We start from the raw sequence: 27,806 nt of genomic DNA on the forward strand, positions 1-27,806 counted from the left end.
GTGTGTGATGACATAGTACACATAAAAATAACTGTTGCGGTTAAATTCCGATGTACAGATTTAAAAAATACAAGTTAAATGGGTTTCCATTGTATTTTCAACTCTACTGATGTCACAAAACAATTGTTATATAGCGAATGTGCCCACCCTGGTATTGGCATGTGTTTTCTAGCCACCAGCTTGAAGATACAGTTGTGGGTCCAGTCTACGCATGATAAGATTATTATGGCCAAAAGAGGGAGATTGTTTTAATTTGTCAAACGGCAGCCAAGCATGGATTCATCAAGTCACCAGAATAAGATCCCCGATATTAATTGGAAAGTAGCATTAACCTCATCACCTTGCACTTTCACCACCCTATGAAGTTCATCATCATGTATTCAATCTGTAGCCAAATAAACGGTATGCTTTCCCGAGTCCTAGTGGGATGACCACATAAACATGTCATCCGTGACTCCAAATTTACTTCGATATGATGGTTTTATCAATATTTGGTCATAAAAGCGTTTCCACCTTAATTTCTCGCATAATACATGAACCTACACGAAAATATCCAACCTTATATTTGACCGACAATATTAGCTGTTTCCATCAGGCATGTTGTACTTTTTGTTATCGGACATCTAGGCCAACTTTATTCGCATAAAAAGGTTGGATGGAAAAGTGGTTCGTCTCCTTTCTAAAAAGGGCCAACTATTTCCCCCAATGTGAATCCTGTTCAGCTCACGAGCCTCAATCATTCTGGACCCTTGGCTTTGTTATTCTGCGTTCCTTTGTTTTGTTTACACGGAGTGTCAAACTTAACCGCATTTTATTTTATCCGGATGAGTGTCTGTGGATTGGAGAGGTTTGGATGACCACAGCGTGCCAGCTCTGACCTGACACCGACTGGCTCCTGACTACCAGGAATGTTCCTTTAAAGAGAAAAATGCAAAGAGACGGGGCGGAGCCGCAAGCCCGCTGTCACTCTCTCAGTATTCCATAGTAGATTCACAGTATATCTTCAGGCCATCAGCAAGCAAATTAACTGTAAGGTAGAAGGTCCCGACGAATACGAGAGAACGAAAATCAGTCCTAGGCCTTTGCAGAAGTAAATGCGGCATAATGGAATACTTTTCCCTGGGTGTTTGAACCTTCTGTCTTGTGTCTCCCTGGGCACTTTGTTTTTATTTGATCATATCTGATTGTTATTTAAATGGATAGTATAACCTACACTGGCTTTGAACCTTGGCTTTACATTCGCGGATGAAATCTAGCATCTATTTGCCACTTGAATAACACCAACGAGGTGTCGCGTTGCCTATTCACAAGGCTGCTCTCTAGGTATCTCATAGCCTAACCTCTTCTTGGGAACACTTGCTCGTGGGTCGGAACTATGATGTGGACTTTGTTTGCTGTTTTTACCTGCACTGGACTATCTGGTATTCTTGCAGGTTTGTATGTTTTCTTTAAAAAAAAAACTGATCCTATTCGAATTGGATTCATAGGCAGTGTATTCATTGTGTGCAACAATGTAGCGTTCCCGCTGTCTCGGAACAATACGCCTGACAAGTGCAGCAACAGTGACAAAAGTATTTCCTTACGCTCGGCTCTGTTGACCACCTCGGGTCAACATTGTATTTGTGTCGAGGTGAAACTCGTGTCTCGTGATATCATTGAGATGTTCTCTATAATGTAGAATGTTTTCAAACGAAACACAAAGATACTGATGTGTTTTTATAACTATGTAATAACCTCAAAAGACCATAACAATGAAGGCTACTGTGAGCTAACATCCATTGTCGACTGCCAAAAATTGAATACCTGCCCATATTATAAACATAATTGTTGTGTTATAAAACCATGAAACCCTGGCTGTGAACAGAACAGCCCTTGTGTGCATGTTGGCAGTGGAGAGGACTCTTAAAGATGGCAGTGTTGCCCAGAAGGTGTTCTTAAGACCCATGGGCAATGCATCTGGAACGCGTCTGGAGTGCACATCCTCCTCCCATAGCTTTCCAAAACTTGATCTGTGTCAAAGTCCACATTGAAGCATTCAAGTTAAGACTTTAGATTCAAGTTTATATGACATATACACAGACGCACACACAACCACACACACACATCCTCACCCTCCTCCTCCTCCTATAACCTGTCCTCTCTCTCTTCCTATAGATGTGGGTCGTGTAGGGGGGGTAGCCCCTCGCTGTGAGAGCCAGGCGTGTAACCCCCGAATGGGCAATCTGGTGCTAGGCCGCAGGATCCTGACCCAGACCGTGTGTGGCTACAAGGGCACCGAGCCCTACTGCTCCTACTCTGACCCCTCCTCCTCCACAGTGCCCTGCCCCCCGGCCAGGTGTGGGGAGTGCAACGCGGCCCTCCCCCTGCAGGCCCACCTGGCTGCAGCCATGGCCGACTCCTCCTTCCGTCACCCCAACACCTGGTGGCAGTCGTCCGGGGAAGTGGAGTCTGAGACTCTGCAGCTGGATCTGGAGGCAGAATTCATCTTCACCCACCTGATCATGGTGTTCCGCTCACCCCGCCCTACCGCCATGACCCTGGAGCGCTCGCAGGACTTTGGGCAGACCTGGAAGACATTGCAGTACTACGCCAGAAACTGTAGCGACACCTTTGGACTGGAGGAGGGAAAGGCAGTGCTGGACGGGGCCCCCTGCACCTCCAAATACTCTGGTGCTTACCCCTGTACCAGGGGAGAGGTGAGGAGGGCTTGTGTGTGTGTGTGTGTGTGTGTGTGTGTGTGTGTGTGTGTGTGTGTGTGTGTGTGTGTGTGTGTGTGTGTGTGTGTGTGCGTGTGTCTGTGTGTCTGTGTGGTGTGTGTGTACGGAGACAGACAGACAGACAGACAGACAGACAGACAGACAGACAGACAGACAGACAGACAGACAGACAGACAGACAGACAGACAGGACCAGGACAGAACCCGGTGTTAGTCCAGACAGCAGCTCAGACACACACCTCTAGCCATCCAGGATGTGCCCTGTCATGGCACCTTACTTATGGACGGATGAACAGCTGGAAGGAAGGAGGGATGATAGATGTTGGCTACTGTACTACACACAGGAGTGTCCACTCCACTTCCCCCCATTCATAAAGCTAACCTGCATATTCCCCTGTGTGTCTGAATGATGGGTCTCTAATCTAAATACAGGTACTAATCAAAACCGTGATGAGTTGAGTCAGGTGTGTTAGTGCTGTTCTGGAACTCCAGTCTGCACACCCTAACCTCTCTACAGCTCTCTATGGCCTGGGTAGTCCGTAGTACCCAAGCCAGCAGCAGCACTACGGAGGAGTGTGTTATTACTACAGAAGGGTGGTTATCAGGTGTGTGTAGGGATTATGTGGCAAGAAAGGGTTCCTGGCAGCTCCTTGATGTCTAACTGAAACAGTGTGTGAGGGGTTTCAGCTCCTACCAAGGCAGAGCTAACAGTTCACCCAGTGCAGGGATATCATGTAGTGCAGGGTTCCCCAACTGGTGGCTCACAGGGCCGGATTTGGTGGTTTTGTTAGGCCCCCCAAGTTTTCTGAGAATAATAAAAAACAATATACTCTATATGTATATGTGTGTATGTATCTATGTATGTGTTGTTGTTTTTTTGTTGGACATAAAACACTGTAAAAACACCAGGAAATCATTTTGAAAATCTATTCCAAGTATTCCCATGCACAATAGAGAGGCACGTGATCGTAAACAATCGTAAGCAAGGTTTGAAATGATTATGTTTTAGTCAAATATTATATATTTGTGATCTTCTTGCGGTCATTTTGCAGTCTATAAAATGATTTCCAATTATGTTCCGTCCCCCCGACCACCCGCTTAAGACACAAATGGGCCGCGGCTGAATCTAGTTGATGGTCCCTGATGTAGTGCATATTGACTCTGTAATGAATCTAGTTGATGATCCCTGATGTAGTGCATATTGACTCTGTAATGAATCTAGTTGATGATCCCTGATGTAGTGCATATTGACTCTGTAATGAATCTAGTTGATGATCCCTGATGTAGTGCATATTGACTCTGTAATGAATCTAGTTGATGATCCCTGATGTAGTGCATATTGACTCTGTAATGAATCTAGTTGATGATTCCTGATGTAATGCATGTTGACTCTGTAATGACTCTAGTTGATGGTCCCTGATGTAGTGCATGTTGACTCTGTAATGACTCTAGTTGATGGTCCCTGATGTAGTGCATGTTGACTCTGTAATGAATCTAGTTGATGATTCCTGATGTAGTGCATGTTGACTCTGTAATGAATCTAGTTGATGGTCCCTGATGTAGTGCATGTTGACTCTGTAATGACTCTAGTTGATGATGTCTGATGTAGTGCATGTTGACTCTGTAATGAATCTAGTTGATGATCCCTGATGTAGTGCATGTTGACTCTGTAATGCATCTAATTTATGATCCCTGATGTAGTGCATGTTGACTCTGTAATGAATCTAGTTGATGGTCCCTGATGTAGTGCATGTTGACTCTGTAATGAATCTAGTTGATGATTCCTGATGTAGTGCATGTTGACTCTGTAATGAATCTAGTTGATGGTCCCTGATGTAGTGCATGTTGACTCTGTAATGACTCTAGTTGATGATGTCTGATGTAGTGCATGTTGACTCTGTAATGAATCTAGTTGATGATCCCTGATGTAGTGCATGTTGACTCTGTAATGCATCTAATTTATGATCCCTGATGTAGTGCATGTTGACTCTGTAATGACTCTAGTTGATGATCTCTGATGTAGTGCATGTTGACTCTGTAATGAATCTAATTTATGATCCCTGATGTAGTGCATGTTGACTCTGTAATGACTCTAGTTGATGATCCCTGATGTAGTGCATGTTGACTCTGTAATGACTCTAGTTGATGATCCCTGATGTAGTGCATGTTGACTCTGTAATGACTCTAGTTGATGATCCCTGATGTAGTGCATGTTGACTCTGTAATGACTCTAGTTGATGATCCCTGATGTAGTGCATGTTGACTCTGTAATGACTCTAGTTGATGATCCCTGATGTAGTGCATGTTGACTCTGTAATGACTCTAGTTGATGATCCCTGATGTAGTGCATGTTGACTCTGTAATGGTACTGCTCCACAGGCTTTTCCCTGGTAGGATTGCCTACATGTAATCCTGTCATCTTTTATGATCCGCTGTATTGTACATCCAAAAGCAGTCTTACCCTGTGAGTGGTGTGTGTGTGTGTGTGTGTGTCCATGCAAGTGTGAGCATGTGGAAGTGTGTATGTGCAAGATACTTGAGTCATGTTGTGATGTGCGTGCAATGCATGTTTGTGTGTGAATGTTTGTGTGTTTTGTGTGTGTGTGTGAGGGAAGCAGCGAGACACTGTGATAGTAGCATGACCTTTACCCTCTAACCTCTGTCTGATGACCCTGAGGTCAGGGGAGGGGTCCAGACTCCAGAGCCCTTTCAGCTCCTCATCACAGAGTCTGTTATACTAAACCATTCTCCACTCTCTCTATCGCTATAGCTATTGTATTTATCTTGTGATGTTCATCATTAATAACTAAAACCATCATTCTGACAGCTCATATGTCTGTGGCCTGTCTGGTGATGACAGCAAGGCATGTACAGAACTGTGTGTGTGCTTTACCCTGGGAGCTGAGAGCTGTGCTCTGTGTGTTTATGTTCATACAGAGGGCAAGGTACACATGCAAATATGCCTACCATGTCAGGCTTTCACCTACTAGCTCAATGTGTCAAGTGTGTGTGTGTGTGTGTGTGTGTGTGTGTGTGTGTGTGTGTGTGTGTGTGTGTGTGTGTGTGTGTGTGTGTGTGTGTGTGTGTGTGTGTGTGTGTGTGTGTGTGTGTGTGTGTGTGTGTGTGTGTGTTTAGTCAGTGTTAAGTGTTTGGGCTCCTGTAATCAGATAAGTGTTTAACTGTGATGGATAGCAAGAAGGAGGGAGGAGGAGTGTCTTAGCTTGGAGCGATACCATGAGGGAGCAGGTATTCCCAGCTTCCCCCCTCTTTTATCTGATGAACATTAAAAAGCATGTCATCTCTTGTGCTGAGAGCTGAACATGTTCGTTTGAATGGGGGAAAACCTGGGACGCTTGTTCAGGTACTAACTGAAGAGGTCTCGTTAGTCTCTCTGTTGGAGAGCTCAGGGCTCCTTGTGTTATTTATGAGGTCAGCTGGGCTGGAAGAGTGTGTGTGTTTAGGTGTTATAGAGACTGTAACCTCCTTAGAGAGGGAGCCGTCTAAACAGAGCCCCACACACACCTCTCTCTCTCTCTGTCTGTCTGTCAAGGAGGAAGTGCCATTGCCCTGATGGAAGTTGGTCCTGCAGGCGAGACGGCCCATCCCCCTCCTCTCGCTTTCTCTCTCTCACTCTCTCCCTCCATCAATGCCCATTGTTCCTGTTTACCAGAATACAGTCCACAGCGCTTTGATGGAATTAGGGCTGTTAAAGCCAGTCTTACACTGTTTTTCAGACTGTAACAGGAAAAGAAAAGATTATGAGCGTAGAAAAGCCACATGCTCCCCTAACTAAGGTTTCTGTGGGACTGCTCTCTCTGTTTCTATGGTTTGGGAGACCATACCCAGACAATGACTTGACATTTCATAAAAACTTTTATGAGAGACTTAATTTGTTTGTTTGTATGTGTGTGTTTGAGTTTGCTTTCGTTGTGTGGGTTGCATAAAGTCTGTGCTCCAGAAGGCCTCTTGTGGAATTTTTGCAGGGTATGGAAATGTTGATTGGGTAAGTGTGTGTGTAGTTGGGAATGTTCATTGGATGTTGTGTGTGGAGTTTGGGTTTGTCCATTGGGGATGTGTTTGTATGTGTGTGTGACAGTGTTGCTGCGGTGTCGCTGGGCTATCGTAGAGCCTTTGTCCAGGGCTGAGTTATGTGGGGCTGCATCTCTCGCCCGCTCTTTGTCTCGTCCTCCTCTCCCGCAGACTGGCGCCCCTTGCCCTATTTGTTGTGTTCCCTTAATTGCGGAACACAATGCCATGACTCTGTGACCTATTCCAACAACAGGGAACTTAATAGTGCTCCTCCCATCACACCCCAGGCCAGCCATACAGCCAATGGAGACACAGCATGGGCTCGACTCACAAACACACACCCCTCACCCAATGATATCTATATCAGGGATACATACTCTCCTCCAATAACACCCACTCCCAGCATCACACACTTCCCTCAATGACAACGAACTCCCCTTAAACAAACACTTCTGCCCCAGTGATATCTGTGTCAGAAACATGCTTCTGCCCCAGTGATATCTGTGTCAGAAACACGCTTCTGCCCCAGTGATATCTGTGTCAGAAACACGCTTCTGCCCCAGTGATATCTGTGTCAGAAACACGCTTCTGCCCCAGTGATATCTGTGTCAGAAACATGCTTCTGCCCCAGTGATATCTGTGTCAGAAACACGCTTCTGCCCCAGTGATATCTGTGTCAGAAACACGCTTCTGCCCCAGTGATATCTGTCAGAAACATGCTTCTGCCCCAGTGATATCTGTGTCAGAAACATGCTTCTGCCCCAGTGAAATCTGTCAGAAACACACTTCTGCCCAGTGATATCTGTGGCAGAAACACACTTCTTCCCCAGTGATATCTGTGTCAGAAACACACTTCTGCCCCAGTAATATCTGTGTCAGAAACATGCTTCTGCCCCAGTGATATCTGTGACAGAAACACACTTCTGCCCAAGTGATATCTGTGTCAGAAACACGCTTCTGCCCCAGTGATATCTGTGTCAGAAACACGTTTCTGCCCCAGTGATATCTGTGTCAGAAACACGCTTCTGCCCCAGTGATATCTGTGTCAGAAACACACTTCTGCCCCAGTGATATCTGTGTCAGAAACACACTTCTGCCCCAGTAATATCTGTGTCAGAAACATGCTTCTGCCCCAGTGATATCTGTGACAGAAACACACTTCTGCCCAAGTGATATCTGTGTCAGAAACACGCTTCTGCCCCAGTGATATCTGTGTCAGAAACACGTTTCTGCCCCAGTGATATCTGTGTCAGAAACACGCTTCTGCCCCAGTGATATCTGTGTCAGAAACACACTTCTGCCCCAGTGATATCTGTGTCAGAAACATGCTTCTGCCCCAGTGATATCTGACAGAAACACACTTCTGCCCAAGTGATATCTGTGTCAGAAACACGCTTCTGCCCCAGTGATATCTGTGTCAGAAACATGCTTCTGCCCCAGTGATATCTGTGTCAGAAACACACTTCTGCCCCAGTGATATCTGTGTCAGAAACACGCTTCTGCCCCAGTGATATCTGTCAGAAACATGCTTCTGCCCCAGTGATATCTGTGTCAGAAACATGCTTCTGCCCCAGTGATATCTGTCAGAAACACACTTCTTCCCCAGTGATATCTGTGGCAGAAACACACTTCTTCCCCAGTGATATCTGTGTCAGAAACACACTTCTGCCCCAGTAATATCTGTGTCAGAAACATGCTTCTGCCCCAGTGATATCTGTGACAGAAACACACTTCTGCCCAAGTAATATCTGTGTCAGAAACACGCTTCTGCCCCAGTGATATCTGTGTCAGAAACACGTTTCTGCCCCAGTGATATCTGTGTCAGAAACACGCTCTGCCCCAGTGATATCTGTGTCAGAAACACACTTCTGCCCCAGTGAGTGATAGTAATATCTGTGTCAGAAACATGCTTCTGCCCCAGTGATATCTGTGACAGAAACACACTTCTGCCCAGTGATATCTGTGTCAGAAACATGCTTCTGCCCCAGTGATATCTGTGTCAGAAACACGCTTCTGCCCCAGTGATATCTGTGTCAGAAACACACTTCTGCCCCAGTGATATCTGTGTCAGAAACACACTTCTGCCCCAGTGATATCTGTGTCAGAAACACGCTTCTGCCCCAGTGATATCTGTGTCAGAAACATGCTTCTGCCCCAGTGATATCTGTGTCAGAAACACGCTTCTGCCCCAGTGATATCTGTGTCAGAAACACGCTTCTGCCCCAGTGATATCTGTGTCAGAAACACGCTTCTGCTTGATATCTGTGTCTGCCCCAGTGATATCTGTGTCAGAAACACGCTTCTGCCCCAGTGATATCTGTGTCAGAAACACGCTTCTGCCCCAGTGATATCTGTCAGAAACATGCTTCTGCCCCAGTGATATCTGTGTCAGAAACATGCTTCTGCCCCAGTGAAATCTGTCATTCTGTGATATCTGTGGCAGAAACACACTTCTGATATCTGTGTCAGAAACACACTTCTGCCCCAGTAATATCTGTGTCAGAAACATGCTTCTGCCCCAGTGATATCTGTGACAGAAACACACTTCTGCCCAAGTGATATCTGTGTCAGAAACACGCTTCTGCCCCAGTGATATCTGTGTCAGAAACACGTTTCTGCCCCAGTGATATCTGTGTCAGAAACACGCTTCTGCCCCAGTGATATCTGTGTCAGAAACACACTTCTGCCCCAGTGATATCTGTGTCAGAAACACACTTCTGCCCCAGTAATATCTGTGTCAGAAACATGCTTCTGCCCCAGTGATATCTGTGACAGAAACACACTTCTGCCCAAGTGATATCTGTGTCAGAAACACGCTTCTGCCCCAGTGATATCTGTGTCAGAAACACGTTTCTGCCCCAGTGATATCTGTGTCAGAAACACGCTTCTGCCCCAGTGATATCTGTGTCAGAAACACACTTCTGCCCCAGTGATATCTGTGTCAGAAACATGCTTCTGCCCCAGTGATATCTGTGACAGAAACACACTTCTGCCCAAGTGATATCTGTGTCAGAAACACGCTTCTGCCCCAGTGATATCTGTGTCAGAAACATGCTTCTGCCCCAGTGATATCTGTGTCAGAAACACACTTCTGCCCCAGTGATATCTGTGTCAGAAACACGCTTCTGCCCCAGTGATATCTGTCAGAAACATGCTTCTGCCCCAGTGATATCTGTGTCAGAAACATGCTTCTGCCCCAGTGATATCTGTCAGAAACACACTTCTTCCCCAGTGATATCTGTGGCAGAAACACACTTCTTCCCCAGTGATATCTGTGTCAGAAACACACTTCTGCCCCAGTAATATCTGTGTCAGAAACATGCTTCTGCCCCAGTGATATCTGTGACAGAAACACACTTCTGCCCAAGTAATATCTGTGTCAGAAACACGCTTCTGCCCCAGTGATATCTGTGTCAGAAACACGTTTCTGCCCCAGTGATATCTGTGTCAGAAACACGCTTCTGCCCCAGTGATATCTGTGTCAGAAACACACTTCTGCCCCAGTGATATCTGTGTCAGAAACACACTTCTGCCCCAGTAATATCTGTGTCAGAAACATGCTTCTGCCCCAGTGATATCTGTGACAGAAACACACTTCTGCCCAAGTGATATCTGTGTCAGAAACATGCTTCTGCCCCAGTGATATCTGTGTCAGAAACACGCTTCTGCCCCAGTGATATCTGTGTCAGAAACACGCTTCTGCCCCAGTGATATCTGTGTCAGAAACACACTTCTGCCCCAGTGATATCTGTGTCAGAAACACACTTCTGCCCCAGTAATATCTGTGTCAGAAACATGCTTCTGCCCCAGTGATATCTGTGACAGAAACACACTTCTGCCCAAGTGATATCTGTGTCAGAAACATGCTTCTGCCCCAGTGATATCTGTGTCAGAAACACAACCCTCTCAGGAACACAGTTCACCCTCAACAACAGCAGCAGTGTAACAGGTTGCCATAGGAGCAGCCACCGATGTGATGGCAATTGTGCTTGGGCTAGGGGGTAAAATGGAGGGATCATCAATTTAGGGATGCAAGACTCCGCGAGAGAGAGAGAAAGGAAGAGAGACAGAGAGAGCGGTGCAGAAAAGAAGATGTGTTGTCACCAACTCTTGCGTAATAACATGGTGCCACTAACCCGTATAATTTTGACTGACTGTTGGATTGGTTGATTGACAGGTGATCTATCGTGCCCTCCCCCAATGGGAAGCTCTTGACCCATATGGGGTGGCAGGCCAGGAGCAGCTGAGGGTGACCAACGTGCGCGTACGTCTGCAGGAGTGCCAATCCTGTCCCTGCCAGGCCAAAGATCCCACCGTTGGAGCCCCGCCCACCCAGCACTTCGCCATTTATGACCTCATCGTGAAGGGCAGCTGCTTCTGCAACGGGCACGCCGAGCAGTGTGTCCCCGCACCAGGTTACCGCCCTGTCAGGGACAGAACCAACCACGTGGTGAGTGTGTGTGTCTGTGTTTGTGTCTGCGTATCTGACTGTCTGTGTGTGTAAGTGCGTGCATACCCGTGTTCATGCATGTGTTTTGTGTGTCAGTCATTAGCATAGTGATGAGGGCTATCACCTTTCTCTGTCCCACATCCTGTGCTGGGCTTGCTCTGTCTGGGTAGATAAAGAGCTCCCTTTCCTGTGATCCAGATTACAAAAGAGATGTTGATATTGATTCAGCACTGGGCTAATGATGGTGTTGATGTCTAAAAAAGTGTGTGTGTGTGTGTGTGTGTGTGTGTGTGTGTGTGTGTGTGTGTGTGTGTGTGTGTGTGTGTGTGTGTGTGTGTGTGTGTGTGTGTGTGTGTGCGTGCGCTGATAAAGGTGTGAATGGACATGGCTGATTCACAGTGTGTAGATGGACATTAGAGTTGCAGCGAGCATTTCCAGACTGCCTGTGGAACGCCTATCTCGGCCATCTCCACAAGCAGTTCCACCCGACGCCTTTTGAAGCAGAGCGCCTATTCTATTGCAATCAGCAGGCCCAGAGAGCAGGGAAAGTGAGTGTGACAAAATAACCTTTAGACTGCAGACACAAAGACATAGACACACAGAGACTGTCTGACTGTGGGTAACTATAACTTTGTGTATGAGTGTTAAGCCCACAATAGCAGTGTCTGTGGCAGTATTACAGTATCTAGGAGCTTGTATGTTTGCAGCCGGTCAGTCTGTCTCCACTGTGTGAGCCCACTGTAATCAGAGGTGTCTGTCTGTCATCCTCCCCCATAATATCACTGGCTTATCTAGTAACCCAGTGGACTACACCTTGTTAACCTAGTTTGGACTTGACTTTATCTAGGCTACAAAAGCATCCTCAGAATGTGTTTTAAGCTTTTTAATGTTGATATTCTAAACATCAGGTAATATCACAACACGACCTAACGTTGTAGTGTGATATGCGGGAGAGTTGGGTAAACAAGCGTTGAGACGGGGGACGGTATGAGGATATATAAGCTCTCTCTCTCTCTCTCTCTCTCTCTCTCTCTCTCTCTCTCTCTCTCTCTCTCTCTCTCTCTCTCTCTCTCTCTCTCTCTCTCTCTCTCTCTCTCTCTCTCTCTCTCTCTCTCTCTCTCTCTCTCTTTTAGGCATGTTTCCCTACCTAATAAGGACCAGAATGACCTGACAAGACTTTGTTCATGTTGTGAATTTGTTAAAATGCTATTTTAGGCTTAAGGGTTAAGTTTTGTGTTTGTGGCTAAGATCAGGGTTAGGGTTTTAGGTTAGGAGTTAGGGTTGGGGGGTTGATGATTTTGAATGGGAATATATTTTTCATCCCCAAAAAGTCCAGACAATTCTGAGTACCCCTCACCATGGAACAAGGCGGGGTTAGTTGTGGGCAGTCTGATGAGTCCAAATTTGAGCTTTTTAGAGCTAATACACTAACAGTATAGACTTTACGTCCGTCCCATGCCCCGAACTGGGCGCGAACCAGGGACGCTCTGCACGCGTCAAGAGTCACCCTCGAAGCATCGTTACCCATCGCTCCACAAAAGCCGCAGCCCTTGCAAAGCAAGGGGAACCACTACTTCAAGGTCTCAGAGCAAGTGACGTCACCGATTGAAAGGCAACTAGCGCGCACCACCGCTAACTAGCTAGCCATTTCACATCGGCTACACTGACATTTATGTAAACTCTACATAGTTATGTTCTGTGGGTGTCACTGTGTAGACGGAAACCCTGTTTCATGGGTGCACAATCCATGGGGAAGTCTGTACAGTGCATATAAATATGCCCCCAAAGCAATTATGCAGTCTTAATACATCCACAGTGGGATTTCAAACATTTTAGTTGTTGTTGTAAACAACAGGTGTGGCCTAACAGTGAAATGCTTGCATGCAGGCCCTTCAGAAATAATGCAGAGAGAAAGAAAATTGAGAAATAAAACAATAATAAAAGTAATAATATATACACAATTAGTAACGATAAATACATGGGGTACCAGTACCGAGTTGAGGTGAATGGGGTACGAGGTAATTGAGGTAGATATGTACATATAACCAGGAATAAAGTGATGGATAATAAACAGTATCAGCAGCGTATGTGAGGAGTCAGAATAGTGAGCGCAAAAAGGGTCAATGCAAATCGTCCGGGTAGCTATTTGGTTAACAATTTAACTAACAATTTAGCAATCTTATGGCTTGGGGGTATAAGCTGTTCAGGGTGCTGTTGGTTCCAGACTTGGTGCATTGGTTGCCGTGCGGTATCAGAGAGAACAGTCTATGACTTGGGTGGCTGGAGTCTTTGACAATTTGTAGGGCCTTCATCTGACACCGCCTGGTATAGAGGTCCTGGATGGTAGGGAACTCGGCTCCAGTGATGTACTACAAGGCTGTGCGCAATACCCTCTGTAGCGCCTTGCAGTCGAATACCAAGTAGTTGCCATATCAAGCGGTGATGCAGCCAGTCAAGATGCTCTCAATGGTGCAGCTGTTGAACGTTTTGAGGATCTGAGGACCCATTCCAAATCTTTTCAGCCTCCTGAGGGGAAAGAGGCGTTGTCATGCCCTCTTCTCGACTGTGTTGGTGTGTTTGGACCATGATATGGCCAAGTTTCCAAGAAAAATAATATTACAGTTCTTCAGGTCCCATTGGTAGGATAGTCTCAAACGGAGCTCGTCCAGTTTATTCTCCAGTGATTGTACATTCGCCAATAGAACAGAGGGTAGAGGCGGTTTATTTACTTGCCGCCATAGTTTCATCCGGGTGCCCACACATTGGCCTTTATATTGCCGGATTTAGGGTGTGGTGTGAGCAGTATGTCCTGTGCCACCGACTCATTGAAGTAGAAATCTTCATCCAAATTGAGGTTAGTGATTGCTGTTCTGATGTCCAGACGCTCTTTTCGGTCATAGGAACCGATGGCGGAAACATTTATGTACAAAAGAAGTTAAGATCAGCTCAAAAAACCCCACAAAATAGCAGTTCAGGAGCCAGGATTTTGTGCCCCCATGATTTCAACAGTTGTTTTCTGTTTGTCAAAGTAATTCATTATTGTATTAAATCTTAAATTCTAACGACATTCCAACCGTATTTAGCATTATCTCATCCAAAGCTGGCATGACTCTATCCACTATTTGTATGTTTGCATCACTTTTAATGAGGGACTTTTGTTCAGAACCGCAAATTCCACTTTTGTGGCTAATTGTTAATGTGGCTAGCTTCACATTGGTAGGGACAAGCGTGTACCAGGGCCGCGTTCAGCAGGAGGACGGACACAACGTTGGCCAACGTTCAGATATAAATGTAAAATGTAGAACAAACATGCCTCTCTGATTTAAGAAATCATGTCAGTTCTATTCATGGCATTTGAGTCTGCAACTTTCTAAAACGATTCTTTACTGAACATGCCCAGGCAAACCCATTGAGCAACACAAACCCAGCTCTGCACATCGCTTGTCTGGAAAGCCTCAGCAAATGAAACCGTGTGGTAGGTGGGGTAGGCCCGGGCCGACCTCGCCCACAGCCGCCCCCGCAAGTGTGTCGTGGCTAGGGGCTTCTTGAAAATTCATGAAAACAAAGCTGTGTGTGTGTGTGTGTGTGTGTGTGTGTGTGTGTGTGTGTGTGTGTGTGTGTGTGTGTGTGTGTGTGTGTGTGTGTGTGTGTGTGTGTGTGTGTGTGTGTGTGTGAGTGTGTGTGTGAGAGAGAGCAAGTAAGTAAACCCAATAATCAGTGGCCTTGATATTGAGGGCTATTAGTGCCCAGACAGTTTTGTGCAGTCCGAAGTGTTTTTGGGGAGAAACAGTGTTTTTGTTGTTGTGCTGCAGGGCTCACAGGTCCAGACCACATGGGAAGGTGATCATGGTCTGTGTGAGCCACTCTTTGGGGAGAAACAGTGTTTTTGTTGTTGTGTTGCAGTGCTCACAGGTCCAGACCACATGGGAAGGTGATCATGGTCTGTGTGAGCCACTCTGAGTTGACCACAGAGCCAGTTTTTGACCCACATCCAACCCTCTGGGCCCATGCTCAGCTACTGGAGCGTTTGCAGCAATTAGCATAGCAAATGGAGAGGCAGTAAGAGTCTCTAAGGGCTGTAGAGACTTGCACAGTAACTGGAGTCTGAGAATGAGTCTCTGGAGAGGTGTTGGAATTTAAAGACTGCACCTCATGGAGAGTATTGTGCTATACAGGTGTTTGCCTGAGTACACACACACGCTGATGATCGGATTAACACACACACTTATCATGTTGTTTGGATGAATACACACACACGCTGCTGATGAATGACTTAATTTCACATTGGCCCATAAAGCTTTTGATGTGTGAGGGGAAATGGGCGTGAGTGACGCCCATCCTCTGGGTGTGGGGCTGCCAAGGTCTTCTTGAGCACCCGTCTATACCCTCTGCCACCCCTCCCTGTCCATGTCCAACAACCTCTTTATCAGAGGGTCAGAGTGTTTGAAATACAGGCCTGTCAAAACAGAACACACACACAAGCGCAGGGCAGGAAGGAGTGTGGCGTGCATTTTATTTGTGTGTGTGCCTGGGAGCCTGGGTATGTATTTATGTGTGTGTCTATTGGTGTATGTGTATATCAAGCAGGTAAACATGTGAAATTGTTTGGAATACCAGCTGTCTGGAGCTTGGCCAATGCCTCTCCTCTCCTTCCCCCCTCTTTCTCTTCTACTCTCCTCCCCCCTCTTCTTCTCTCTACCTGCCTCCTTCCCCCTTTTCCACAATCAGTCCTGGTTACAGATGATTCCATTCTCATTGGTGTAGTGATGTACACAGAGTTCCTTTACTCATTTTCTCTATGTATGTCCAATCCAGATCTACCATATCCATTTCTCACACTGTCTTACCTGCCTGTCCTTATCTTCCTCCATTCTCCTGGTTGATGGAATATGGTTGGGGTTATGTCTTGGGCTGGCACAGTGACTGGGGTTGAGTTTGAGATAAGGTTAGGGTTCGATCTGGGGTTAGTGCAAGGGCCTGGGATATGTCCCAGTTCCGGTAGCTACAGGTCTCTCCCATGCCTGTGTTTAACCCTCTGTGTGAGCGTCTGTGCAGCATAGGGGAGAGGGCATTTTGAGGTAGAGGGCAGCAGCCTCTATAGCCATACACCGTGGGAAACTGAAACTACCGCAGGGGTTGGAGTGTGTGTGTGTGAGTGTTTGTGTTCAGTGTGTGTGTGTGCGTGCGTCTGTGTGTTTGAATGTGTGTGTGTGTTCAGGCCTCTCTCTGTGCCTCTGTTCCCCCACACAGAGGCACTGTAACCCAAACAGATAAATAGCTACCTCAGATGCCTTGTCAACCTCCCACCTAGAGTACATCATTAACCCGCGTGCATGACATTCCAACTCACAGGAATGACAAGGAGACTGTTATTGTGCTCTCAGCGCTACATATTTCCATGCACACACACACACACACTCAGACACTGTCCTTTTCAGGCCTCTTTCGTCACAAGGCCAATGTTCATTTCCAGCGATGAAGCCAAACAATCAGTCTCCATTCAGCAATTACAGGACAGGACCTGAAAGAGAACAGGCAGGGGAGCCCCCCCGACCCCCAGGGGTTAGACTTGGGGTGCTGCTGCTCTCACGTGGGAACTGCTCTCTCCCTTACACTGACCTCTTTGTCCCCCCTTCCTCTCCCTCTCCCTTTCCTCTTCCTCTCTCTCCCTTCCTCTCCTCCTCTCCCTCTCCTCTTCCTCTCTCTCAGGTTCATGGGAAGTGTGTGTGTAGTCACAACACTGCAGGTGTTCACTGTGAGCGATGTGCTCCGCTCTACAACGACCGACCCTGGCAACCTGCGGACGGACTCACAGGGGCTCCACACGAGTGCAGGAGTGAGTGACACTACTGCTATTCACTATACACTAGGGCCAGGAGTTCCATCTGAGAATGAGATCTGGTCAGGAACAACGCACGGCCCCACTTACAGCCATCATTGATCATGATGACCAATCAGTGCCTGTTTAGAGAAGATTGACAGATATCTGTGATTCTGATGTCCCGTCCTGTCTCCCTATAGAGTGTAAGTGTAACGGGCATGCCCAGAGCTGCAGTTTTGATTGGTCGGTGTGGCGGGAGTCCGGCCAGCGCAGCGGAGGTGTGTGTGAGTGTCTACACAGCACAGAGGGACGCAACTGTCAGAGCTGTAAGACTGGCTTCTACAGAGACCCCCAGAGGGCGCACACGGCCCAGGACTCCTGTAAACGTAAGACAAACTCTCGCACACGCACTCCAGATGGCTAAAGCAAAAGCTGAATGCACTTCAAAGATTTCAAGTAGTATTTGAGCCCATGTCTGACTCACATTCACTGGCTTGCTCTATCACTCACTCACTGACGCACTGACTCAATCACACAAACACTCACACACATAAACACACACCGTAGGAATCCAGAGAACATGAGACACATACACACCGTATACACACACCCTTACTGGCAGAGCCAACTCATTTCTGTCCGGAATGCTGATTGCTGAGATCGCAAGCCGAGACGTGCTGGTAACGTCGCTCCTGATGGGCACCTGGTTCTTTGTGTGTGTGTGTCAGTGTGTTTGTGTTTTGTCTTTCACTCACACGGCCTACACTCTCTCTGAGGATTACACATAGATGAATCATCAGACTGGGGCATACCTGGGACCTGAGGGTCACACACTCACACTGCCTACCCCAACCCCTGTCCCTGTTGTTATGGCTGTTTGTGTTCTCTGTGAGTCACTGGAGTGGTTCGTCATCACTAATTAACACGGTGGTGGCTCATGTAAGGAAAAGGAACGGGAAAGGGGGATACCTAGTCAGTTGTACAACTGAATGCATTCAACTGAAATGTGTCTTCCGCATTTGTGTGTGTGTGTGTGTGTGTGTTGTTTGTGCTCTGTGATGGGACTTAAGTAAACACTAGATACCCATCCATAAAGACGACAGTGGCTACATTCTCTGATTATCTGTCTGATTTGACCCAGTGAGCTCAGCCCCACAGTTATGCAGAAGGCTGGGGAGACGCCGGCTGGTGTGTGTGTGTGTGTGTGTGTGTGTGTGTGTGTGTGTGTGTGTGTGTGTGTGTGTGTGTGTGTGTGTGTGTGTGTGTGTGTGTGTGTGTGTGTGTGTGTGTGTGTGTGTGTGTGTGTGTGTGTGTGTGTGTGTGTGCGTCACTGCATGCTTGTGTGCATGTGTTTAGGTTTGCCTTTAGGGAAGTCTGTAGCATATTGGTATTTTCACATTGTCAACAAGTGAGAGTGGAACACATATTTGGGGAATGTTTGTAGACAGGACACGTTTAGGAGGGGAACCCCAGTGTCAGAGCGAGGTTGAAATCTGACAACTGAGGAATTTCTCTCCGTCTCTTGGAACATATTTCCAATTCCAGGCATGGCGGAGCTCTTTAAAGAAAACACACAATCGAGCCGCAAGCTCACACACACACAGTAACAATGAGTGTGTGTGAGAGATTCATTTTTGTTTGTTTTCTAAGTGGGTGTGTTCGGGCAGCTGCTCTAAGTGGTTGTTCGTGCAGCTGCTCTGTCACGTATCACTACAGACCCATAATGTTCTCATTGTGAGAGCTCACTGCGTCAACACACACACACACACACACAACTCCACACATTCTCATCTCTAAACTCCAATAATTATACAATTAATGTATTAACAATGTCCTATTATACAACATGATCCTATTATACAACATGAGAGAGAGAGGGAAAGTGTGTGTATGCACCTACGTGTGTGTGTGCTGATGACTTTGCTGCTTCTAGGGTTGATATCACTTGAGGTGACTGAACACTACAGTCTCAACAGGGCCTCACCTCAATAGATGCTTTTCAGGAAGAGAAATTATTTGAAGTTCAAGTGTATTATCTTAAATGGGGAGAACCCTGAAGAGAGAGACTGTCTCTCCTAGCTGCCTTACATATGCCTCTGGATGTAGATGTCAGTGTAATGATTCCCCTGTCTTTGAGTGTGTGTGTGTGTGTGTGTGTGTGTGTGTGTGTGTGTGTGTGTGTGTGTGTGTGCGTGCGTGTGTGTGCGTGCGTGTGTGTGTGCGTGCGTGCGTGCGTGCGTGGTCTGCATGGGTCTTTACAAGGTCTGTTGATAATGAAAGATACAAAATGAATGAAACTACAGATGCATCTTATCTTATATTTGTTGCCCACGGCGATAAGTGATAAAGGTACAGCCTTGTCTGGGTCTCAGACAGTAGAGCCTTGTGACATCATCTCCCTGCACCCAGACAGGGGAGCGGGGGAGAGACACAGGGGGTCTGGCTCTGGTTAAATAGTAATTTACTGCCAGTGGGGTATGATGGGGAGGGGGGCTTCAAGCATCATTAAACGACAGAAATAAAGCTCTACACCCCCCCATCTCTCCCTCCCTCCTCTTGTCTCTCTAGTCCCCCGTCTCCCCCCGCCCTTGTATCTCTCGCTCAGATGAGTACAAATTTATGGTGATACTGATACTTTGGCTGTTACTCTCACCCCTGCAAAGTTATCTTGTAATTCAGACTAGTAGGACAGCAAGAATGTGTTTGTGAATTTATGTGTACATTTTATGTGGTGTGTATGTGTGTGTGTTTTGAGCCTTTGCAAGTTGTGTGTTTCATAGGGGGGTTATGGTGTGTGTGAGGTGGTTGTTGAGTGGGCAGAACATAGCACTGACTGTGCTATCTTATATTGCTGCGATCTGTTTAAAGAACAGACTATCAGCTGAGAGAAGAGACAGAGACAGGAGAAAGAACTGTGGAAGGTATTTGAGAAAGTGTGCGCATGCCTGTGTGCGCATGCCTGTGCATTCCTGCGCGTGTGCCTGGGTGCATGCGCGTGTTGTACGCGCGTGCATGTATCCTTGTGCGTGTGTGTGATGGCAATCTGATAAGACGATGACAAAGAGACCATTATGCTTTGTGGTTTTCCTGGACTGTTCCAGTCAGTCCAGAGTCCTTTGGGAAGTGGTCTCTCTCCCTCTCCCAGTCTTATCACTTCCTCCTCCAGGCTGGGCTATAATGAGGTGGCACGCTCTGGAGTGTGTCTATCTGTGTGACAGTTACACAAAGGGAACTCTACATGACTAATACGTGCCTAATAAAGCCATAGGTAGAAAAAATATATATAAACTGGAAATGTTGCCAACATTAGGGTTCTCAATCTGAATGTGTGCAGTGGTTTACTTTGTGTGGATTTGATTGGCTGTGGTTGAGTGTGGTGGATTTAATTGGCTGTGGTTGAGTGTGGGTGGATATGATTCGCTGTGGTAAGGTACAAATAGATCCAAATGAATGTCTGTGGTTTATTTGTCAGTAGATAACATTGGGTTGAGTGCCGATGTATTTGATTAGCTGTGGTGGAGTTATTGATGTATATGTGCCATGTCTCCCCTCTCTCTCTCCTCCCTCTCTTCCCCCCAGCATGTGGCTGCCACCCCCTTGGTTCAATACCCTTCCACCTGGGTGGGGGGTCTCTCTGTGACCCTACCAACGGAGACTGTGTCTGCAAGGCCGGTGTGGGGGGCTCCCACTGTGACAGGTGCATGGTGGGATACTGGGGTTTCCATGACTACGGCTGCCGTCCGTGCGACTGTGCTGGAGACTGCGATCCCTTCACGGGATACTGCATGTCCGGGTGAGTCATATATATATACACACACACACATATATGATATATATAATATTATCTTTATATTAACAGCAAGTCTATAATGTGTATGTGTGTGCAGGTCAGATCGGGACCTGTATAATCTGGAGGGAAACTCCAGTGAGCTGGTGAGGATCTTTAGGGGAGACGAGCTCTTTTCTGCCCTACACTACTCAGGTTAGACATGGGGTCACCACTGTGTGTGTGTGTGTGTGTGTGTGTGTGTGTGTGTGTGTGGTCTGCTCCACAGCCCAGTGCCCAAGCGTTAATGGTTAAGTAGTGAAAGTTATGGTACATCCTTACAAGGGCAAAGAACAACGATCTGTGTGTCTGTGGACAGTTTCCAAAATGTCCTTCTCCTCGATCTCCCAGGGCCTACAGCTGAGGAAGACAAATTCCTCCTTGATCACACACACATACACGCACACTGTCCTCACATTCCTAAGTCACCACTTATCTAAGTCTACACACACACACACACACACCCACTCACCCACAGAGCAGGTATCAGTCACATATCCGGACGGGATATTGGTGTGTAATATGTCAATATGATTGTGTCCCCTGCAGAGAAATGTGAGTGTAAGGAGCAGGTCCTGGCCAACAGCAAACTCTTCTGCACCATGAAGTTTGCCTATGGTGAGTAGTGAGACACACATGAACAACAGCGAGAGAGATGGTGGTAATAACACCATATTTGTTTTTTTTGCTTCCTTGGTTTCCACTGTGTTGTTTGTTTATTGATAACTCTATGTAAACAGTATTTTATTGTACAATAAAGGCTTGTTAAAATTCTAAATATCTCTTTCCCTCTCTCTACCTATCTCTGTCTCTGTCTCATATCTCTTTCCCTCCCTCCCTCTTTCTCTCTCCCTCTCCTCCTCTCCCCACTCTACTCCCTCCCTCTCTCCTTTCCTATCGTTCTCTCTCTCTCCTTATCTCCTCCTTCCTTCCCTCTCACTGTTTCTCCTCCCTCCCTCGCTCTCCCTCCATCTTTGTCTCCCTCCTCCCTCCCTCTCCCTCTCTATCACTCCATCTTTACCTCTCTCCTCCCTCCCTCTCTGTCTCAGTGTTAAAGGTTAAGGTCTTGTCAGCCCATGATAAGGGCTCCCATGCTGAGTTGGAGGTGAAGGTTCAGAAGGTGTTGAGTCAGAGCACTAAGGTGAAGATCCAGAAAGGACGTGTAACACTCTACCCAGAGTCCTGGACCGCACGGGGCTGCACCTGCCCCATCCTCAACCCAGGCCAGTCTCACACACACACCTATTCACAGGCACACGTGTGCACACACACACACACACGCACCATTACGTACACACACACGCAGGACTGCTGAGCTAATGATGTCTCTGTTTATGCTTTAACTACTTAGGTGGGGAGTACTTGGTGGCTGGCCATGCAGACAGGAAGCAGAATCGTCTTATCGTCAACATGAAGAGCTTTGTCAAGCCCTGGAGAGCCAGCCTTGGACGCAAGGTCCTCACACTAATGAAGAAAGACTGCACCTGGTAAACAGACAGAGGACACTGGGAGATGGACAGACTGACTGATAGATGGAGAGAGAGACAGAGAGAGGAGAAAGAAGACACTACCATTAATTTGTTTTTGCCTTCCCTGGAGGGGGAGTTGTCTTATGGAGGTGGGGACTAAACAGACTATAAATGCCCGCCCCTATCTGCCCTGGGCCAATAAGAGTGTGTGGCTGGCAGAGAGAACATATACAGACTCTATGAGCCTCTGTTTGAGTGACAGTTCGGCCCTCTCTTCCATGCATACATAGACACCCAGCCACTCCCTCTCTGTAGCACTTTAGCCCAGGGCAGAAGGGCCAATAGGATCATGGGTTGACCTCAAGACTGGACAACCGAAGGACACATTTGACCCCTTGTGACCCCTGTAGGAAGGCTTGTGGTGGATGGTGACCTGTGCCTCTTTCCCCAATGTGTTCTGTTACAACAAACTGTCTGTCAAGCTGTGTAACAGACACAGATGTGTACACACAGAAGGATGTTGAATAAGCCATACATGCCACTACAGGTGGTCCAGGTGTGTCTGCGAATGTGTATGTATGTTGTGAACTCTGTGTGTGTCTGTGTGTGGCTGCATGTCTGATGAGCACAAATCCATCCAGCTTCAGTCCAACTGATCTGTTTTTTGACTCTGGAATTTGGACAGGATAACCTCTAGAGATAAAACAGTCCTATCACCACATACACCACTGAATATATATGATAATACACATTTTACCTCCCAATATGTAATACTGCTGTGACCTACAGAGCCCTGAATTCATCTCTATTCCTTCCTATGTCTGCTCCTGTACAGTATTACTTGTATATATCTATAGAAATATGATGATGTCCTCTCTCTTTCTTTGATGATGTGTTAATGTAATAATGTCATTCCTGTCAAGTGTTGAGGCACTACATTTTCTTTAGATTTCCTCACTGTGGAAAAACCCGTCCTCCGGGTTAGTGAGGACACAAGACCGATAAGTGGAAGCACACACACACACACTCACACACACAAACACGGCTGTTTATAGACTTTAAAACAACAGAGTTACATTTCTCCATCAGGAGCCTTGGAATATCTCAGATTCATTTGATGAAAATATCCTCATCATCCTTCATTTCCCCTCCTGCTCCTCCTCCTGTCTTTCTCTCCCTCACCAGATTAGGTACTAATACACCCCTCCCCCTCTCCCAAAACACTGACACGTTCACACAGACTCAGGGAATGTTGACCATAACAGAGAGATGGGAGAGTAGACAGAATGTTTGGCTTTAGGGAGAGGGTGATTGCTGCGGCATACCGGACCATTCCTGGCGTTCTCGTCAGAGCGACGTGGATGAGCTCACGGTGCCGTGAGCCCACATGCCAGGCGTGGGTAGTCCAGCTCTTCTCCTGGCCAGGTCAGAGTTCACAACCTGCTATGGTGACCCTGCACACTTGGGGTGATCACAGGAGTGGGAGGCAGAGGTCTGGGTCAAGAGTCAAGGCCATGGAGAACTGAACTGTCCTTGGAACAGAGACACAACAGTGAGCCCCCCCGGACTGGGAACACATTGGTAGGACGGAACACACTGGTTGAATCAACATTTCCACGTCGATTCAACCAGTGTTGCACCAACGTTGAATTGACGTCTGTGAGACCGGACTACTGCAGCTGGATCACAAAACACATTCATATCAGCTACTGTCCCCCACCTCGCTCTCTTTCCTCTGGTGGTGGGACTGAGGGGTGTATGATGTGGAAAGGTTGACTAGTATGCGTGTGTGTTTGGACTCTCTGTGTGTACATTAGGGTTAAGTGTCTTGCTTAAGGGCACATCGACATGTTTTTTTCCCACCTAGTAAGCTCGGGGATTCGAAACAGCAAACTTTAGATTACAGGCCTAACACTCTTAAATGCCAGGCTACCTGGCGCCTTGTGTGGGTCAACTTCCACCCAGACCGCTGTGTTGTATAAGGGTATAGAGATACAGGAAGAGGGAGAGATAGGTGGGGGAAATAGAGGGAGGGCAAAGAGGAGATTGTGGGGGCAAGAGAAGGGAGAAGATAGGAGAATAGGGGAGACACACACCAACCTGATCCCAGACCTGTTTCATGTGTAAGGAGGAGCGCGATGGAGGGAGTGGAAGGAGAGAGCGAGTGGGGAAAGGGAGAATGATATACACTGCTCAAAAAATAAAGGGAACACTTAAACAACACAATGTAACTCCAAGTCAATCACACTTCTGTGAAATCAAACTGTCCACTTAGGAAGCAACACTGATTGACAATACATTTCACATGCTGTTGTGCAACAGGTAGAAATTATAGGCAATTAGCAAGACACCCCCAATAAAGGAGTGGTTCTGCAGGTGGTTCTGCAGGTGGTGACTACAGACCATTTCTCAGTTCCTATGCTTCCTGGCTGATGTTTTGGTCACTTTTGAATGCTGGCGGTGCTTTCACTCTAGTGGTAGCATGAGACGGAGTCTACAACCCACACAAGTGGCTCAGGTAGTGCAGCTCATCCAGGATGGCACATCAATGCGAGCTGTGGCAAGAAGGTTTGCTGTGTCTGTCAGCGTAGTGTCCAGAGTATGGAGGCGCTACCAGGAGACAGGCCAGTACATCAGTAGATGTGGAGGAGGCCGTAGGAGGGCAACAACAAAGCAGCAGGACCGCTACCTCCACCTTTGTGCAAGGAGGAGCAGGAGGAGCACTGCCAGAATGACCTCCAGCAGGCCATAAATGTGCATGTGTCTGCTCAAACGGTCAGAAACAGACTCCGTGAGGGTGGTATGAGGGCCCGACGTCCACAGGTGGGGGTTGTGCTTACAGCCCAACACCGTGCAGGATGTTTGGCATTTGCCAGAGAACACCAAGATTGGCAAATTCGCCACTGGCGCCCTGTGCTCTTCACAGATGAAAGCAGGTTCACACTGAGCACATGTGAGAGATGTGACAGAGTCTGGAGACGCGGTGGAGAACGTTCTGCTGCCTGCAACATCCTCCAGCATGACCGTTTTGGCGGTGGGTCAGTCATGGTGTGGGGTGGCATTTCTTTGGTGGTATTTGGGACTTTGGTGACAAAAAGGATGGCACTGTGATAGACTGCATCCAGTTTTCTGAGTAGAGTGTTGGAGGCTATTTTGTAAATGACATCGCCGAAGTCGAGGATCGGTAGGATAGTCAGTTTTACGAGGGTATGTTAAGCACCGTTAATGAAGGAGGCTTTGTTGCGAAATAGGAAGCTGATTCTAGATTTAATTTTGTATTGGAGATGCGTAATGTGAATCTGGAAGGAGTCTAGCCAGACACCTAGGTATTTGTGGTTGTCAACATATTCTAAGTCAGAACCGTCCAGAGTAGTAATGCTAGTCGGGCGGGATGGGTGCGGGCAGCGATCGGTTGAAGAGCATGCATTTAGTTTTACTAGCGTTTAAGAGCAATTGGAGGCCACGGAAGGAGTGTTGTATGGCATTGAAGCTCGTTTGGAGGTTTGTTAACACAGCGTCCAAAGAAGGGCCAGATGTATACAGAATGGTGTCGTCTGCATAGAGGTGGATCAAGGAATCACCCGCAGCAAGAGCGACATAATTGATATATACAGAGAAAAGAGTCGGCCCGAGAATTGAACCCCCATAGAAACTGCCAGAAGTCCGAATAACAGGCCCTCCGATTTGACATACTGAACTCTATCTGAGAAGTAGTTGGTGAAACAGGCAAGGCAGTCATTTGAGAAACCAAGGCTGTTGAGTCTGCCGATAAGAATACGGTGATTGACAGAGTCGAAAGCCCTGGCCAGGTCGATGAAGACGGCTGCACAGTACTGTCTTTTATTGATGGCGGTTATGATATTGTTTAGTACCTTGAGCGTGACTGAGGTGCACCCGTGACCAGCTTGGAAACCAGATTGCACAGCGGAGAAGGTACGGTGGGATGCGAAATGGTCCGTGATCTGTTTGTTAACTTGGCTTTCGAAGACTTTAGAAAGGCAGGGCAGGATGGATATAGGTCTGTAACAGTTTGGGTATAGAGTGTCACCCCTTTTGAAGAGGGGGATGACTGCGGCAGCTTTCCAATCTTTAGGAATCTCGGACGATACGAAAGAGAGGTTGAACAGACTAGTAATAGGGGTTGCAACAATGGCGGCGGATAATTTTAGAAAGAGAGGGTCCAGATTGTCTAGCTCAGCTGATTTATACGGATCCAGGTTTTGCAGCTCTTTCAGAACATCTGCTATCTGGATTTGAGTGAAGGAGGAGCTGGGGACGCTTGGGCAAGTAGCTGCAGGGGGTGTGGAGCTGTTGGCCGGGGTTGGGGTAGCCAGGCGGAAAGCACGGCCAGCCATAGAGAAATGCCTATTGAAATTCTCGATTATCGTGGATTTATTGGTGGTGACAGTGTTTCCTAGCCTCAGTGCAGTGGGCAGCTGAGAGGAGGTGCTCTTATTCTCCATGGACTTTACAGTGTCCCAGAACTTTTTGGAGTTAGAGTTACAGGATGCAAACTTCCGTTTGAAAAAGCTAGCCTTTGCTTTCCTAACCGACTGTGTGTATTGGCTCCTGACTTCCCTGACAAGTTGCATATCGCGGGGACTATTCGATGCTAGTGCAGTACGCCACAGGATGTTTTTGTGCTGGTTGAGGGCAGTCAGGTCTGGAGTGAACCAAGGGCTATATCTGTTCTTATCTATCAAACCATTCACACACACACACACGCATGAACACTTCTTTATCAAAAGTGGCCTACATCAAAAGAAGCCAGAACTGGGCCTTGTTGACATAGCAGGGTGATTGAGACACAACTTGTGATTATGATACTTCCAAGAAAACGAACCCCTGATGTCATCCACCTATTACACCCACATATACACTGAGTGAGTGACACGCGAGAGAAAGGTGCGGACTGACAGGAAGATAGATGGGCAGGCAGGCAGACAGGCAAGCAGACAGCCATAAACTATTAAGACATGTACCAATCACACATAAATGCTACAAATATAAACCATAATTATGGGGAATGTTTTTATTTACTGGTTGTAAACCATTTCCCCTCACCCATCAGCGCCTGTGTTTTCACTTGCCACAAACCGCCACTATATAGAAATTTCACAGAGCTGTGGTATCCACTTTTTTCCAATACAAACAGGAGGTGTGTGTGTGTGTTTATGTTTGGTTTGTGGAGTATGTAGAGTGTGGGTGAGAGAAGGCGCGATGGAGAGGAGAGAGAAAGAGGGAGCGAGAGGGGGAAGGGAGGGAACGTGTGTGGACATGAAGACTCAGTTAGGGCCGCGGGACAGAGAGGGAGAAAAACATTAGTGGTTCAACAGGAATCGGATGACAGATCTACACACACATACATGCACCTCTTTCACTCACCCACACATGTATGATCAATGTCCCTCTCACGAATCCCTCTCTGATATGGAGAAGAGCTTTCAGCAGTACCAGGTGTGTGAGTGAGTGAGTGAAAGGTGAGTGGCTGTGTG

At 47.1% G+C, this 27,806-nt stretch overlaps 1 protein-coding gene across 2 annotated transcripts; it reads left to right on the forward strand.

Annotated features, from left to right (window-relative positions):
- The first annotated feature begins 989 nt into the window (after positions 1 to 989).
- Positions 990 to 23,174, forward strand: ntn4 (netrin 4). Of its 2 annotated transcripts, XM_052460378.1 has the most exons (10): positions 990 to 1,433; positions 2,155 to 2,696; positions 10,923 to 11,195; positions 16,905 to 17,031; positions 17,217 to 17,402; positions 20,596 to 20,809; positions 20,904 to 20,998; positions 21,392 to 21,460; positions 21,892 to 22,065; positions 22,194 to 23,174. In XM_052460378.1, exons 1-10 carry the CDS (start codon positions 1,376 to 1,378, stop codon positions 22,331 to 22,333), a joined length of 1,878 nt encoding a protein of 625 aa, XP_052316338.1. In that variant the 5' UTR covers positions 990 to 1,375; the 3' UTR covers positions 22,334 to 23,174. The 2 variants fall into 2 exon arrangements, with proteins under 2 accessions (XP_052316338.1, XP_052316339.1); XM_052460379.1 differs by lacking the exon at positions 22,194 to 23,174 and having other exon boundaries at positions 20,904 to 20,949; positions 21,892 to 22,041.
- The last annotated feature ends 4,632 nt before the right edge of the window (positions 23,175 to 27,806 follow it).

Source organism: Oncorhynchus keta, chromosome 13 (assembly GCF_023373465.1).
Source record: "Oncorhynchus keta strain PuntledgeMale-10-30-2019 chromosome 13, Oket_V2, whole genome shotgun sequence".
NCBI classification, from domain to species: domain Eukaryota; kingdom Metazoa; phylum Chordata; class Actinopteri; order Salmoniformes; family Salmonidae; genus Oncorhynchus; species Oncorhynchus keta.